The sequence below is a fragment of the Panthera leo genome, chromosome B1, assembly GCF_018350215.1.
Source record: "Panthera leo isolate Ple1 chromosome B1, P.leo_Ple1_pat1.1, whole genome shotgun sequence".
In the NCBI taxonomy this organism is placed as follows: domain Eukaryota; kingdom Metazoa; phylum Chordata; class Mammalia; order Carnivora; family Felidae; genus Panthera; species Panthera leo.
Genome location: NC_056682.1, coordinates 38,921,239 through 38,939,102, shown reverse-complemented (window position 1 = coordinate 38,939,102; position 17,864 = coordinate 38,921,239). Strand labels below are relative to the sequence as shown.

The window sequence follows — 17,864 nt, the reverse complement described above, 5'->3', positions numbered from 1 at the left end:
CCCTCCCTCCCACCCCCCATCAACCCTCAGTTTATTCTCAGTTTTTAAGAGTCTCTTATGGTTTGGCTTCCTCCCTCTCTAACTTTTTTTTTTCCTTCCCCTCCCCCATGGACTTCTGTTAAGTTTCTCAGGATCCCCATAAGAGTGAAAACATATGGTATCTGTCTTTCTCTGTATGACTTATTTCACTTAGGATAACACTCTTAAGTTCCCTCCATGTTGCTACAAAAGGCCATATTTCATTCTTTCTCATTGCCAAGTAGTATTCCATTGTGTATATAAACCACAATTTCTTTATCCATTCATCAGTTGATGGACATTTAGGCTGTTTTCCTAGTTTGGCTATTGTTGAAAGTGCTGCTATAAACATTGGGGTACAAATGCCCCTATGCGTCAGCACTCTGTATCCCTTGGGTAAATTCCTAGCAGTGCTATTGCTGGGTCATAGTGTAGACCTATTTTTAATTTTTTGAGGAACCTCCATACTGTTTTCCAGAGTGGCTGCACCAGTCTGCATTCCCACCGACAGTGCAAGAGGGTTCCCGTTTCTCCACATCCTCACCAGCATCTATAGTCTACTGATTTGGTCGTTTTAGCCACTCTGACTGGCATGAAGTGATATCTCAGTGTGGCTTTGATTTGTATTTCCCTGATGAGGAGTGACGTTGAGCATCTTTTCATGTGCCTGTTGGCCATCTGGATGTCTTCTTTAGAGAAGTGTCCATTCATGTCTTCCATCCATTTCTTCACTGGATTATTTGTTTTTCGGGTGTGGAGTTTGGTGAGTTCTTTATAGATTTTGGATACTAGCCCTTTGTCTGATATGTCATTTGCAAATATCTTTTCCCATTCTGTTGGTTGCCTTTTAGTTTTGTTGATTGTTTCCTTTGCAGTGCAGAAGGTTTTTATTTTGATGAGGTCCCTATAGTTCATTTTTGTTTTTAATTCCCTTGCCTTTGGAGACGTGTCAAGAAATTGCTGTGGCTGAGGTCATAGAGGTTTTTCCTGCTTTCTCCTCTAGGGTTTTGATGGTTTCCTATCTCACATTCAGGTCCTTCATCCATTTTGAGTTTATTTTTGTGAATGGTGTAAGAAAGTGGTCTAATTTCATTCTTCTGCATGTTGCTGTCCAGTTCTCCCAGCACCATTTGTTAAAGAGACTGTCTTTTTTCCATTGGATACTCTTTCCTGCTTTGTCAAAGATTAATTGGCCATACTTTTGTGGGTCCACTTCTGGAGTCTCTATTCTAGTCCATTGGTCTATGTGTCTGTTTTTGTGCCAATACCATGCTGTCTTGATGACTACAGCTTTGTATAGAGGCTAAAGTCTGGGATTGTGATGCCTCCCACTCTGGTCTTCTTCAATATTACTTTGGCTATTTGGGGTCTTTTGTGGTTCCATACAAAGTTTAGAATTGCTTGTTATAGCTTCGAGAAGAATGCTGGTGCAATTTTGATTGGGATTGCACTGAATGGGTAGATTGTTTTGGGTAGTATTGACATTTTAACAATATTTATTCTTCCAATCCATGAGCACGGAATGTTTTTCCATTTCTTTGTATCTTCATCAATTTCCTTCATAAGCCTTCTATAGTTTTCAGGATACAGATCTTTTATATCTCTGGTTAGGTTTATTCTTAGGTATTTTATGATTCTTGGTGCAATTATGAATGGGATCAGTTTCTTTATTTGTCTTTCTGTTGCCTCATTATTAGTGTATGAGAATGCAACTGATTTCTGAAAAATTGATTTTGTATCCTGCGACTTTGCTGAATTCATGTATCAGTTCCAGCAGACTTTTGGTGGAGTCTATCGGGTTTTCCATGTATAATATCATGTCATCTGCAAAAAGTGAAAGCTTGACTTCATCTTTGCCAATTTTGATGCCTTTGATTTCCTTTGGTTGTTTGATTGCTGATGCTGGAACTTCCAACACTCTGTTAAACAACAGCAGTGAGAGTGGACATCCCTGTCGTGTTCCTGATTTCAGGGGAAAGCTCTCAGTTTTTCCCCATTGAGGATGATATTAGCTGTGGGCCTTTCATAAATGGCTTTTATGATGTTTAAATATGTTCCTTCTATCCCAACTGTCTCAAGGGTTTTTATTAAGAAAGGATGCTGAATTTTGTCAAATGCTTTTTCTGCATCGATTGACAAGATCATATGGTTATCTTTTATTAATGTGATGTATCACATTGATTGGCTTGCGAATATTGAACCAGCCCTGAAGCCCAGGAATGAATCCCACTTGATCATGGTGAATAATTCTTTTTATATGCTGTTGAATTCGATTTGCTAGTATCTTATTGAGAATTTTTGCATCCATATTCATCAGGGATATTGGCCTGTAGTTCTCTTTTTTTGCTGGGTCTCTGTCTGGTTTGGGAAACAAAGCAATGCTGGCTTCATAGAATGAGTCTGGAAGTTTTCCTTCTCTTTCTATTTTTTGGAACAGCTTGAGAAGGATAGGTATTATCTCTGCTTTAAATGTCTCGTAGAATTCCCCAGGGAAGCCATCTGGTCCTGGACTCTTATTTGTTGGGAGATTTTTAATAACTGATTCAATTTCTTTGGTGGTTATGGGTCTGTTCAAATTTTCTATTTCTTCCCGTTTGAGTTTTGGAAGTGTGTGGGTTCTTAGGAATTTCTCCATTTCTTCCAGGTTGTCCAGTTTGTTGGCATATAATTTTTCATAGTATTCCCTGATAATTGCTTGTATTTCTGAAGGAGTGGTTGTAATACATCCATTTTCACTCATGATTTTATCTATTTGGGTCCTCTCTCTTTTCTTTTTGAGAAGCCTGGCTAGAGGTTTATCAATTTTGTTTATTTTTTCAAAAAACCAACTCTTGGTTTCATTGATCTGCTCTACTGGTTTTTTTTTTTTTTTTTTTTTTTGTATTTTATATCGTTATTTCTGCTCTGATCTTTATTATTTCTCTTCTTTTGCTGGGTTTGGGGTGTCTTTGCTGTTCTGCTTCTATTTCCTTTAGGCGTGCTGTTAGATTTTGTATTTGGGATTTTTCTTGTTTTTTGAGATAGGCCTGGATTGCAATGTATTTTCCTCTCAGGACTGCCTTCGCTGCATCCCAAAGCATTTGGAGTGTTTATTTTCATCTTCATTTGTTTCCATATATTTTTTAATTTCTTCTCTAATTGCCGGTTGACCCATTCAGTCTTTAGTAGGGTGTTCTTTAACCTCCATGCTTTTGGAGGTTTTCCAGACTTTTTCCTGTGGTTGATTTCAAGCTTCATAGCATTGTGGTCTGAAAGTAGGCATGGTATAATTTCAATTCTTGTAAACTTATGAAGGGCTGTTTTGTGACCCAGTATATGATCTATCTTGGAGAATGTTCCATGTGCACTCGAGAAGAAAGTATATTCTGTTGCTTTGGGATGCAGAGTTCTAAATATATCTGTCAAATCCATCTGATCCAATGTATCATTCGGGGCCCTTGTTTCTTTATTGATCCTGTGTCCAGATGATCTATCCATTGCTGTAAGTGGGGTATTAAAGTCCCCTGAAATTACCACATTCTTATCAATAAGGTTGCTTATGTTTGTGATTGTTTTATATATTTGGGGGCTCCCATATTCGGCGCATAGACATTAATAATTGTTAGCTCTTCCTGATGGATAGACCCTGTAATTATTATATAATGCCCTTCTTCATCTCTTGTTACAGCCTTTAATTTAAAGTCTAGTTTATCTGATATAAGTATGGCTACTCCAGCTTTCTTTTGACTTCCAGTAGCATGATAGATAGTTCTCCATCCCCTCACTTTCAATCTGAAGGTGTCCTCAGGTCTAAAAGGAGTCCCTTGTAGACAGCAAATAGATGGGTCTTGTTTTTTTATCCATTCTGATACTCTATGTCTTTTGGTTCGAGCATTTAGTCCATGTACATTCGTGTTATTTTTGAAAGATATGGGTTTACAGTCATTGTGTTATCTGTAGGTTTCATGCTTGTAGTGATGTCTCTGGTACTTTGTGGTCCTTGCAACATTTCACTCACAGAGTCCTCCTTAGGATCTCTTGTAGGGCTGGTTTAGTGGTGATGAATTCCTTCCGTTTTTGTTTGGGAAAACCTTTATCTCTCCTTCTATTCTGAATGACAAACTTGCTGGATAAAGGATTCTTGGCTGCCTATTTTTCCTGTTCATCACATTGAAGATTTCCTGCCATTCCTTTCTGGCCTGCCAGGTTGCAGTAGATAGGTCTGCTACTACCCTTATGTGTCTACCTTTGTAAGCTAGGGCCCCTTCATACCTAGCTGCTTTCAGAATTCTTCTTTATCCTTGTATTTTGTCACTTTCACTATGATATGTCATGCAGAAGATCCATTCAAGTTACGTCTGAAAGGAGTTCTCTGCACCTCTTGGATTTCAATGCCTTTTTCTTTCCCAAGATCAGGGAAGTTCTCAGCTATGATTTGTTCAAGTACACCTTCAGCCCCTTTCTCTTTCTCTTCTTCTTCTGGAATTCCTATTATACAGACATTGTTCTGTTTGATTGCATCACTTAGTTCTGTAATTCTCCCCTCATACTCCTGGATTTTTTTTTTTATCTTTTTCTCAGCTTCCTCTTTTTCCATAATTTTATCTTCTAATTCACCTATTCTCTCCTCTGCCTTTTCAATCCGTGCTATGGCCGCCTCCATTTTATTTGGCACCTCATTTATAGCATTTTTTAGTTCCTCATGACTACTTCTTAGTCCCTTGATCTCTGTAGCAATAGATTCTCTGCTGTCCTGTATGCTTTTTTCAAGCCCAGTGATTAATTTCATGACTAGTATTCTAAATTCTTGTTCTGTTATATTGCTTAAATCGGTTTTGATCAATTCGTTAGCTGTCACTACTTCCTGGAGTTTCTTTTGAGGATAATTCTTCCGTTTTGTCATTTTGGGTAGTCCCTGAGTTAGCTCTAAACTGCAGGGCACTTCCCCTATGCTGTCTGGAGAAACTGGTGTTGGTGGGCAGGGCTGCAGTCAGACCCGATGTCTGCCCCCAGCCCACCACTGGGGTCACAGTCAGACTGGTGTGTACCTTATCTTCCCCTCTCCCAGGGGCAGGAATCACTGTGCAGTGGTGTGGCCCCTGTCTGGGGTACTTCCACACTGTCAGGCTTGTGGTGCTGCTTCGATGGGATCTGGCCAAAGATGTATTAGCCAGGGTGGATCTGCAAGGTGCATGGGGGTGGGAGGGGCAGGCTTAGCTCGCTTTCCTGTTGGTGGTCCCCTGTGGGAGGGGCCCTGCAACACCGGGAAGGAGGCAGGTCCGTGGGAGGGATGGATCCATAGAAGCACAGTGTTGGGTGTTTGCGCAGTGCAAGCAAGTTTGGTGGCGGGAACTGGTTCCCTTTGGAATTTCGGCTGGGGGATAGGAGAGGGAAATGGCGATTGCCAGCACCTTTGTTCCTCCACCAAGCTGAGCTTTGTCTTCCAGAGCTCAGCAACTCTCCTTCCCGGCGTTCTCTCGCCCTCCCAGGTCTCTGAGAGCAGAGCTGTTGACTTTTAACATTCCAGATGTTATGTCCTGCTGGCTGCCAGAACTACATGGTCCAGCCCCTCTGCTTTTGCAATGCAGACTTCAGGGGCTCTGCCTTGCCAGCCGGGCTGTCCCTCTACCACCCCAGCTCCCTCCTGCCAGTCCGTTTACCATGCACCACCTCTCCACCCTTCCTACCCTCTTCTGTGGGCCTCTTATCTATGGTTAGCTCTGGAGAGTCCATTCTGCTAGTCTTCTGGTGGTTTTCTGGGTTATTTAGGCAGATGTGGTGGAAGCTTAGCGATCAGCAGGATGAGGTGAGCCCAGCATCCTCCTACGCCGCCATTTCCTCTCTTATGACTCTCCATTTAACTTACAAAATAAGTCAACTTGGATTTCAATTTTGTCCATTAATACATATAACATATAAACACAAGGGATAAGCTATAACTTATCTGTGGTGTGTGTGTGTGTGTGTGTGTGTGTGTGTGTGTTTGGGGGTAGTGTAAGAGGATAAAATGTTGATTTTGAAAAGATAAAAATTGCTCGATAAATCCTAATGTCTTTTCTCTAAGGTAAAAGTATTTTTATTTGTAACTCATTTGGTAAGTGAAGAGAGTGATTGGAATATAATGACCATATATGACTGATTGGCTTCAGGTTGTATCCTCATTTGGTCTGATGATCATGGGATATGTCCAATTATTAAATTTTTATAGTAAATATTATAATGAGTTGACTCAAATAATTGTCATGCAACCTGTGCCAAGAATCTATAAGAGTGTTCCTCATCTGTAACATAAAGAGATTGAGTTAAATAATCTCTAATGTCCTTTTTAGTTCTATGAAGTTAAGTCCTTTGCTTCTGGTTTTATTTTTCCACCTCTGTTTAGTTAGCATACAGAAATGAACCTACCATCAGAACGTCACCCACTTTAAAAAAAATATCACCCACTTTCTTCACAAGTAGCACCCAACTACAGTGTTATGAATCTAATATACTTGTTAATGAACTTTCATCTTAAGTCTCTTTATTGGAGAGGTTTTTAGTTCATTTGCTGGCAAAGAGGGAAATACCTTCACCTACATATGTGTTTAGTACTTTTTCAGATTCTTCTTGACTTTATTGTGTCAAACAATAAAGACCAGTTTACCAGGGCAGATAACAGAATGACTTTAAATTTGTTATGTTACTACCCTATGATTTTTCTCCTAGAAGTAGTGTGGCAAATGCAACAAACTGATAACTATTTTCAGGATACATGATTCACATAGCTTTCAACAACAGAATTCCCTTACAGCTTTCAAAATAATATGCTTACTATTTGGTACTTGATTATGTGTATTTGGGCTAGGTATTAATCAATGTAAATAATGTTCCTGCTCTAATAGAAAAACCCATAAATTTCAGTGGCTTAACACCATAGAAGTTTACTTCTCACTTACTTCACTGAATGTGTGTTGGTGAATGTTCTGGTTGCTCTGGGCACTGGCAATTACCTGATAAACATGGAACATCTCTTGGGATGTCAGGTCTTGAAGTGGTATATATTACTTCTGGTGACATTTCATTGACCAGAACTAGTAAAATGGCCCCATCTAGATACCACTGGGCTAGGAAATGTAGTCTTCCTAACATGCCTAGAAGGAAATTAAAATGGGCTGGTAAACACAGGGGATTGTTTCTGCTATAGTATTCTACAGATAGCAATGAGCCATATTTAGTAATGAGTTGAAGAAAAGGGGCCTGAAGGAGAAAGCAGCTTATCTAGGCACATTTTCCATGACCAAGGTTAGGGTGGTCGTTAGAAGTTGTAACAATTATCATGTTGTATTTAGATAATTCAGAAACCAAAGAGTGGTAAAAGTTTAGAAATTAAGTTGATACAAGGCTGGAGAGGATAAATGCTGAGTAGGGGGAATGTACATTATTATCTGCAGTGTGTGTGTGTGTGTGTGTGTGTGTGTGTGTGTGTGTATGTGTGTGTGTGTTGGGGGAGTATTTACAGATTTGTGTGGATGCCCTACCTCCTAACTGTTCTATAGTCTACACTTGCTTTTAGACTTAAGATCTCTCTAAGCTGCAAGCTTAAGAAGCTAGAAAAAGAAGAGCAAATTAAATCCAAAATAACAATAAAGATGGACACAAAAACAATAAAAACAGAAATCAATAAAATAGGAAATAGAAAAACAATATAGACTACAAATGAAACAAAAAGTTGATTCTTTGAGATCAATAAAATTGACAAGTCTGTAGCTAAACTGATGAGGAAGAAATAGAAGATGCAAATGACCAATATCAAGAATGAAAGTGAGAATATCCCTAGAGAGCATAGAGACATTAAAAGAATAATAAAGGAAATACTATGGAAAACTTTATCCCAATTAATTTTGACAAGATAAATGAAAAGGACAAGTTCTTTAGGAGCTTACTCAAGAACTAGATAACCTGAAATATGTAATATTTTTACTGATATACATTAGTATATAATATTTATTGTTATATATTAATATATTTATTATTTATTATATATTAAATATATATTTATTATTATATATTAATATACTTTATTATTATATAAATATAAAATATATGTATATGATATATGACATTTATATAATATGTAAATATTAATATATAATAGTAAATATAATATATTTAATATATAATATATATTTAATATATTTAAACATATATTACATGCGACTTTATATATATATTTTAAATATATATATATATATATATATATATATACGCAAGTATATAGTATATATATAATGTGAGAAAATACATTTTTGTTGTTTAAGCCACAAAGTCTGTAGTATTCTGTTATGGCTGCCTTAGCAGTCATAACACAATAATATATGGTGATCAAATGAGGTTTATCTCATTTGAAGGGTTGGTTTAACATTTGAAAATCAGTGTAATTCACCAAAATTACAGCATAAGAAAGAAAAATCAGGGGCACCTGGATGGGTCAGTTTGTTAAGTGTCTGACTCTTGATTTCTGCTCAGGTCATGATCTCATGGTTTGTGAGACCAAGCTGGCATTGGGCTCTGTGCTGGCAGTGTGGAGCCTGCTTGGGATTCTTTCTCTCTCCTCTCTCTCTGCGCCTCCCCCTAGTCACATGCACACACACTCTCTCTCAAAATAAACATTAGAGGGGCGCCTGGGTGGCGCAGTCGGTTAAGCGTCCGACTTCAGCCAGGTCACGATCTCGCGGTCCGTGAGTTCGAGCCCCGCGTCAGGCTCTGGGCTGATGGCTCGGAGCCTGGAGCCTGTTTCCGATTCTGTGTCTCCCTCTCTCTCTGCCCCTCCCCCGTTCATGCTCTGTCTCTCTCTGTCCCAAAAATAAATAAAAAACGTTGAAAAAAAAAAATTAAAAAAAAAAAATAAATAAACATTAGAAAAAAAAGAAAGAAAAATCACATGAATATCTCAATAGATGCAAAAAAACCATTTGACAAAATTCAATACCCATTCATGATAAAAAGAAAATAAAACGTCTCAACAAACTAGGAATAGTAGGGAACTTTCTCAACCTGATAGAAATCACCTACCAAAAACTTACAGATAACATCATACCTAATAGGGAAAAAGTAAATGCTTTTTCTAAGCAAGAATTCTTATTCATTCGATTTAATATTGTACTAAAGTTCCAGATCAGTGCAATAAAGCAAAAGGTAAAACTATCTTCATTCACAAATGACATGATCGGCTATGTTGAACATAATAAGGAATTTATTTAAAAACTAGTAAAGGGGTGCCTAGGTGGCTTAGTTGGTTAAGCTGACTTGGCTCAGGTCATGATCTCATGAGCTCATGGTACCATATATAAAAATTAAGTCATAAGAATTTATGATAAGAATTTAAACAAAAAGAATTAAAACCATAAAACCTCTAGAAGCAAACATAGGGGAAATCTTTGTGACATTATGTTGGTCAAAGATTTCTTGGGACACAAAAAACACAAATCATAAAAGAAAAAAAGTGGTAGAGTAGACTTCATTTAAATTAAAAACTTCTGTTCTTCAAAGAAACTTAAGAAATTGAAAAGGTAAGACAAATATGGGGAGAAAATATTTACAGAATACATATCTGATACAGAACTTGTATCCAGGATATAAAATAATTCTTACAATTCAACAATTAGAAGACAAAAAGAATCTATTTAAAAAAATGGGCAAACGTTTTTAAACAGCCACTTCTGAAAGAAGACATAGAAATTGGAAATAAGCACATAAAAGGAGGCTCCATACCATTCATCATTAACAATTCCCAGTCGAACTACAGTTATATACCACTATGCACACAAAAAGCCAAAATTAAAAAAAAATTGACAATATGTTGGCAACATGTTGGCAAGAATGTAGAATACTGGGTCTCTCATACCTTGCAGATGGAAATGCAAAATAATATGGCCAATTTGGAAAACTATTTCATGAATTTTTGAAAAAATAAGGTTAAAAATACATAAACCACATGAGCAGCGATCCCACATCTGGGTGTTTATCCAAGAATATACATACACACACAAAAAAACCCTTGAACATATATATTCATACATTTTCCTTATAATAGCCAAAAACTAGAGTGTCCATCAACTTGTAGAGAAACAAATTATGTATCCATGCAACGGAACACTACTGAACAATAAAGAGGAATAAATTACACGTTCATATAAAAACATGCATGGGGGGGGTGCCTGGCTGGCTCAGTTGGTAGAGCATGTGACTCTTGATCTCAGGGTCCTGAGTTCAAGCCACATGCTGGTCATGGAGCCTACTTAAAAAATAAAAAAAGAAAAACATACATGAATCTTAAAAGCATTATGCTATGTGAAAGAAGACAGATAACAAAAATTTCATATTGTATGATTCCATTTATATGGAATTCTAGAAGGGCAAAACAGAAAAGCAGGTCAGTAGCTGCTAGGATCCAGGGTTTGGAGGGAGGGATTAACTACAAAGGAGCATGGAACTTTTTTGGGGGAGGGAGGGGAAAAATATCTTGATTTTATCAGTGATTTACACAACTGTATACATTTGCCAGAGCTCACTGAATTGTATACTTAACAATTCTGATCACCAGTTCCAACATGTGTGTGTTTTCCCCCTGTACCACCAAGCAATTCTCCCACACCAGTTGGGTATTCTACAATTCAACTGAGTTGTGACCCTATTTACCTGGAGACAGCATCAGATCCCACATGTTAAGGGCTCAGTCCTTAAAGGGACTAATGGCAAGACTCTCCTCTCCCCTTCAGAAATCAGAAGTTCAGGTTGCCACTTCGGCTTCTGAACAACCTGCTATAGACTGAAGGTTGCCATGGCCTCCTCCTCAGGTTCAATTAATTTGCTAGAACATAACTTGGAGAAACAGTTTACTAACTAGATTACCAGTTTATTATTAAAAGATGTAACTCAGTAACAGCTAGATGGAAGAGATGCAAAGGGCAAAGTATGAGGAAAGGGCATGAAGCCTCCATGTCCTGAGTGAGCCACTTCTCTCAGAATCTCTAAGTGTTCACCAACCTGGAAACTCTGAACCTGTGCTGCTTTTTGGTTTTTATGGAGGCTCCATTACATGGATACTATTGATTAAATCATTGGTTCTGGGCAACAATTCAACCTTCAGCCCCTCTCCCGGCCTCATTAACAAAACAAAAAACATTTTAATGCTCTGGCACTTGGGAAATTCTGAAGGTCTTAGGAGCCTCTGTGCCAGGAAAGAGGACAATCTTATAAATCACGGTATCATAACACTTAAAATTGGTGAGCTTTACTGTATGTAAATTGTACCTCAATAAAGCTGATACTGAAGGGAAAAGATTCTTTTCTCCAGGGTTTCTGACTGGATTTATATAAATCAATAGACCAAAATAGCTGCTCTCATAGATCTTAGAGGTGAAATGACTCAAAAAGAGCCACTCTGCCAGAATTCAGCCTCAGGAACTTGTCATCTCTTGCAAGTAATTCAGCAGTTGTGTCTAGAATGAGAATCTTTACTGGGAAATAGAAAACTGATAGATCTCTCTTCTTTCAGAAACAAATTTACAGAAATTTTCAAATGTAAGAGTTCATAATGCATATATTTTGTGATAAGAGTTCTATTCAAAGTCCTCCTACCTATTTTGTTGACAGTGCTTACCAACAATACTCTCTGTAGTCACTGAAATCAAAGAATTCTTAAACAACATGTTACTCTTTCTCAAAACAAGGAGAGAGAATTGTTTCATTCATTTATGCATTCAGTGAACATTTGTTGAGCACCTCCTCTGTGCTAGGCAATAGGCTGAGAGAAAAAGTGAATGAATGAATGAATGAATGAATGAATAAATAAATAAGGTGTGGTCTTTACCCTCTGGAGATTGTTGTCTGCTCTAAGTTTCTTGGGGTCACAATTCAGAGCATTGAGCTTTCAGGGATTTGTCACTGTCACTAAAGACTTGCTAGAAAGACTGAGGATCATGAAAATAAAGAATGTTTAAAAAAAATTTTTTTTTAACGTTATTCATTTTGAGAGACAGAGACAGAGGGCAAGCAGGGGTGGGACAGAGAGAGAGGGAGACACAGAATCATAAACAGACTCCAGACTCTGAGGTGTCAGCATAGAGCACGATGTGGGGCTTGAACTCACCAGCCGTGAGATCATGACTTGAGCCGAAGTCAGATACTTAACTGACTGAGCCACCCAGGTGCCCCAAGAATGTTTTTAATTGAAAGTTCTTTAAATCCCCAAATGCTGCAGTTTTTCAAGAGGGAAGGCCAATCTTTCCCATTCATAAAAAAGGAAATGAGGGCCCAAGGACAAGAAGCTTCCATCCCATGGTTAGACGATGAGTGAGCGAAGACTCTCTTCTTGTTCAACAGTCTGGAGGCCCCTGGGATCATCTTCATTGTGATCATTCCTCTCATTACTCACTGTGGAGCAGCCTGTTACTATGTTATGCTTTCTTCTTGGAGAAATGCCAGGTTACTTTTACAATTTGAACACACATACCATTAGTAATTTCCATAGGTCATTTCTACTCTGTAAAAAATATTATAAGTGGAATGCTTATTTCAGCAAAGAAATGTTTTCTATGGAATCTTCCTTCAACACAAATACTGCTTTTAAAACAATTCCTTTCCATTTGTTGAATAATTCTGAAAAAAGTGATTTGTTTTTTGAGGGAAATAGTGACTTTTCCACAAATATTTTCAGCAATTATTTTGATAGTAAAGTATTTTCTGGTGAAGTAGGAGGGAGTAGATAGGTTTTCAAGTGTGAAATAGAAAAGCGGCTGTAGCAGTGTAAAGATTTGGTTTTTGTTTTTAATTGTTTTTAATGGTTGAGTTGGTGTGTAGTATTGCACTAAAAAGCTTTATCTTCTCATAAAAATAAGACAGTATAATCATATGGTATTCTTGACCCATACTTTCATTTGTCATTTATTCAGTGCCTCCTATGAGCCAAACCCTGTATGAGGCAGTGCTGTCAACAAAACTCTTATGAAGATGGCAATATTCTGTCTGCATTGCCTAAATATAGTAGTCATTAGCCACATTTCAAATGTGGCTAAAAACTGAATTTTAATCAGCTTTAAATTTCATTTAAATTTAAATCACTACATGTAGCTAGTAGTTATCAAATTGGGCAAGATATGTATGAGGAGTAATTAATACGAAGTGTCTCAATATGCACAATGTAGTTGTGGTGTATTTGGAAAGATGTAGATGTAGGATTTTTTCCCAGTGATTTCTGTCCACAAGGGTACCAAATCTTTCAGAATCATCACTTGCAATGAATCTACAATTAAAGTGAGTAAGTCTGTATTCAAAGGTCCAATGCATCCTATGCATACTTAAATGTCCACGTAAATATATGTGCACGCATATTTACAGTGAGAAAACAAAATGCTAGGATTCTTTCAAGCTAAGAAATTTAAGAGGATGGTAGAATAGGACTCTTAGGTTCAATTGCTCATTGACAATTGTCAATGCAATAGATATCGAAGGTATCAAAGCGAATATGAGACAGACCTCTACCCCATGCACAGTTTTTTAATGTTTTATTTATTTTGAGAGAGAGAGACTGTCTGTGTGAGCAGGGGAGGGGCAGAGAGAGGGAGGGAGACACAGAATCTGAAGCAGGCTCCAGGCTCCGAGCTGTCAGCACAGAGCCCGACAAGGGGCTTGAACTCAAGAGTTGTGAGATCATGACCTGAGCCGAAGTTGGACGCTAAACTGACTGAGCCACCCAGGCCCCCCAAAATACACACGCTGTGAGCAGAGTCTGAACTTGTACTGGGAGACCCCATTGGATTTCGAGTCCAATGCCTTAACCTCTCAGCCATCACAGCCACCTCACGCACAAATTTTTATGGAAATGGTCCTGAGACCCTATTCCACAATTGGGGTCCTATAGTCAGATCAAAGTTATAAAAACAAGCAAGATTATGAAAAGAGTAGGGAGCCTGGCTCTACTCCCCACTAGGGGGAGGTGGGAGGTGCTACTCTCTAATTCTAAGCCAGTGAAGGGACTTCCAGGGGCCCTTGGGCCTTGGAGATATTGATACTGTTCCCTGTAGTTGGAAAATACTGAGGATGGTGGACTAACTCATGTCCCAAACAGCTAATGGAGACTGCTGCTTCCCAGGAAACTCAGTGTGGGAGTGAGTCGACCATGCTTTGGGGCAGGGCCAGCGATCTCTTGCTGCGTGGTTGGGTTAGCCTGCACTTCCGGAATTAGTAAACTCAGGGATATGTGTTTCCTGTGGACCAGATGTGAATCACTTGCAAGACCCTTGGCCTTGGATTGACCTTCTTGGGGTCTATACAACAGGGTGGGCTGGAGAGAGACTTCAGTGGGAACAGGTGTCCTGCTGGGTACCTAGGGTTGAATAACAGGAACAGGGGACCTCTCCCACCCTCTTTCCCACTGCATACTTCCAGCTAAGAAGAGAAAATTTAATGCTAGGTCAATTTTTTTTAAGCCACTTCCCTTTATTTGGATACCTTCTAGAGGTTACAAGAGGAAACCTAGTCTTCGTGACATAAAACTGTAACACAAACATACCGTAAGCACCATGCAGCTGGCCACGTGGACTTCTACCTCCAGGTAGACCTGGCAAGGGTTGAAGGTACAGGTGAAGCACCTCTTGCTTGCAAGACCTTACACACCGTGGTTTTTAGATCTTCCTCTCCCTTCGCCAGAGGAGGGCGCCTTTCCTTCCAGGCCCTGCCTCTCTGCTGCACACGACCTGAGGCAAGAGGAAAAAAAAGCACAGGTCTTTGGCACTTTCGACTGAAAACGTAGTTTTTCGTTTGCTACCCCCCTGCAGGCACATTCGATGTGGGATAGTCCCGAGACTAGACTGCGGGGTGGATGTGAACCCCTGGTCCTCCGAGGCTGGACCCTCCTGAGGGGGAATGGACCTTAAATGGGGAGGCGGGTGGGCAGGTCCCCGGGACTCTAGCAGTGGTAGTCGCCCTAGGAGCTCCTTCAGAGGCAAACATACCCCAATACAGATCTGAGAGGCCTCTGCCCGGCGTCCCCGCCGCCCCCGACGCTGGGGGGGGGGGGCGGGCGTTGGAGATGGGGGTGGGGGTGCTAAGCGCTTGTCTTGGCCGGCGCGCGGCCCTGAGCTCTTCTCGGGCCCGAGACACACGGCGCCCAACTCGCAGTTCCTTCACGCGGCTCTTCCAGAGAGGAAACACCCTCGAAAGCGCCTCTCACTTTCCTCAGGGTAGGAAAACTGTCGGAGAAGAAGACAAAGCAACAGGCAGGGTTCCGCTCTCCAGCTGGAGGCCGGAGGGCGAGCTCAGGGCACCGAGCGCCGGCTGAAGGCCTGGGGCACCGCCCCCTATCCGCCCCTGGGGCACCGCCCCCTCCACCTCCCCTTCCACCCCCTCCCACTCTCTAGAAGTTACCTCTTCCCGCTTTCCCGCCCCATCTCCGCCCCCGGGCGCCTACCCCGCCCACCGTCCGCCTGCCCGAGCCTTCGCGCGGACGCCTCGCGGGGCCTCGGGGGGCCTCAGGGGCGGGCGGGCGGACGGCCTCCGCAGCCTCCGCCAGGGTGCGCACCGCCTCCGCCACCGCCACCGCGGGGCTGCTTGCTCGCCTCCACTCGGCTGTCCCGGGAGCCCAACAAAGAGCGCGCGGCGCCGGCCGCCAGCCCTCAGTCGCGCCCTAGGCTCCCTCGGAGCGCCCGGTGGTCCGGCGACAGTTTCGGCGCAGGCGATGGAAGATGGAAGGAAGAAATGCCGCGGTGAGGCTCGAGAACCGCCGGGGGCTGAAGGGCGTGTAGGCTCGAGCGCGGTGCTCACTCAGACGGGGGTTTGCTTTGCTTTGTCGCTCCTCAGTGCCTCAGGGTTCCTGGGCCACTTGTGTTTGTGCCTTGATGTCAGGTTCTGGTAACAGTTTTCATTTTTGCTCTTTCTTTGTGTGTGTTAGGAGCCCAGAAGGGTCAGCTTTGTGGTGTTAACGTTGAGGTGTTTTAATTCAACCCTCCGCTTTGAAAACCTGACTTGGGAGAAAAGCCTGAGTACTCATACTTGCTTAATGATCAAAAGAAGGGAAGCATTAAAGAGGACTTGCGGTGCCAATTTTTACTCTGCCCAAGTCAGCTCTTGTATTTAGGGGCTATCATGTTTCTCTGTCAGGGAAAATAAAAGCCAAAAAAACAAAAAACGAAAACAACAAAAATACCCCCAAAACAAATTTGCATTGAACGAGCAAACGGGAAGATTATTTGGTATAATATTCTCAGTATCTTTTAAAGACGTTTCATTCTGTTTTACATGCATTTAACTTTTATCTGCTGTTTCAGCTGTGAGTTATAGCAAATTATGTTCTGAGATTAAAAAAAAAAAAAAAAGGTTAACACTTAGAGAACCTGGGTTTAGAATGTTGTCACTGACCTAAATAATAAATGTTTAGTTTTACCGTTCCCCTTGATGTTAAACACTCAGTAGACAGAAGAAGTAAAGGGAATTAGTTTTATTTTATAGAAACTGATTTGCTTGACAGTTGGATCCAGGGTTTCCACTCCAGAGTAACTCTTCTTCAGTGGGTCGAGGTGTTGGTGTGGGGATAAGGCAGATCTTGAAAATTACACGGAGTGGGATTCTGAGAACAAATGCTTCAATTTATTAACTATAATTGAATATATATAAAGGATTTTGAAAAGCCCAATAGCCAGGTAAGCAAGAGAGAATTTCTGCTGTCAAGGAGCTGCTTTCTAGTAGGAGAGACTTCTGCATAGGTTACGATGGGGGAATCCAGAGGAAGGAGAGCTTCTGACCTAGGGGCTTGGAAGTCCTTTGAGGAGCTAGTGGTTCAGCTGCACCTTGAAAGGGGGGAAGGATTTGGCTCGCTTTTTGTGTGTGGGGGAAAGGATGTTCTCTGCTGGAGGAAGAGAAATGCACTTTCTACCCTATTGCAAGAAATGCTTTACCATCCTTTCTTTTCTTAGACTATTTACAAATCAAGAGACGTTTCTTCAAAAAAGTCATTAAATTCCTCTTCAGTTGAAAATGCAGCATGCTCAGCAGAACCAGCAAAACAATACAGATAAATTAATACCTTCCCAACCAGTTTTTAGTGGCTTGATGTATGTCTTTAGAACAACTTTCGTATATCCATTCACAGATCATATCACCAATATATGATTTGTCTTGTGAGATATTTCATTAACGATGCTTTTTATACTGAAAGGAGCCAAGAGGTACCATGGAAAGCACTTGGGCTAGTAGTTAGGACGCCTGGCTTGTAGGTTTTGTTACCGACTGAGTTTTTGCTGTTGTCTTGGGCAAATCGTTTAACCTCTGTAGCTAAAATTTCTTCTTTTGTAGGTTGAGAGAATTGGGTAGATGCTTCCTCAGAGCCATCTAGCACTAGCATTTTATGGTATAATGCATAAACATGTACATGCATTACTAATTCAGTGATGTACTCTTCACATTCTGTCTCTTAATTTGTGTTTGTGAATGGATTGTCACTCTTATCCTGGCCATTGAATGTGGGAGAGTGATTAAAGCTGCAAAGCTAAAATACCCTTATTTTAAGGTAAAGTTCCACAGTTGAATGTTACAAGCATAAGAAGCTTGATTTGCAAATCTGAATTTGTGTTGGCTTCAAAAAATGTTTTGTTGACACTCTTCACTTCATTTGTGAACAAAGAGTAATACATACTTTACTATGTAAAGAAAATTGAACCTTAAGAGGATAGTAAATCTTGGGAATTTGGAAATAAAAATAAAGTAAGACAGAAAATCTGCTCATTGAAAAAGGAAAATTCAGAGATGCTTTCTATAAATGACTATATTCACTTTTTAAAAAGTTGGTGTTTATATATTTGTTTGTTCATCCTGATGGAAATGTGAGTGGGATG

General features: G+C 40.3%; 1 protein-coding gene and 1 long non-coding RNA gene across 4 annotated transcripts in view; one reads left to right on the top strand and one right to left on the bottom strand.

Annotated features, from left to right (window-relative positions):
• Positions 1–15,053, bottom strand: part of LOC122217553 — a 55,620-nt gene extending 40,567 nt beyond the window's left edge. Inside the window, exons 1-2 of the long non-coding RNA XR_006201572.1 lie at positions 14,991–15,053; positions 14,549–14,732 (exon numbers count right to left, since the gene is read on the bottom strand). This is a non-coding gene — a long non-coding RNA (uncharacterized LOC122217553). The remainder of the gene's footprint in view (positions 1–14,548; positions 14,733–14,990) is intronic.
• PSD3 (pleckstrin and Sec7 domain containing 3) overlaps positions 1–17,864 on the top strand; it is a 727,438-nt gene that overhangs the window by 135,768 nt on the left and 573,806 nt on the right. Inside the window, exon 1 of one of the 3 annotated variants that reach the window (XM_042934672.1) lies at positions 15,512–15,740. The exons of the other annotated variants lie outside the window; for them this stretch is intronic. Coding sequence (XP_042790606.1) covers positions 15,720–15,740 — 21 coding nt within the window. The 5' untranslated portion in view covers positions 15,512–15,719. Of the gene's footprint in view, positions 1–15,511; positions 15,741–17,864 lie in introns of those variants that run through there. 3 annotated transcript variants of the gene reach the window in all.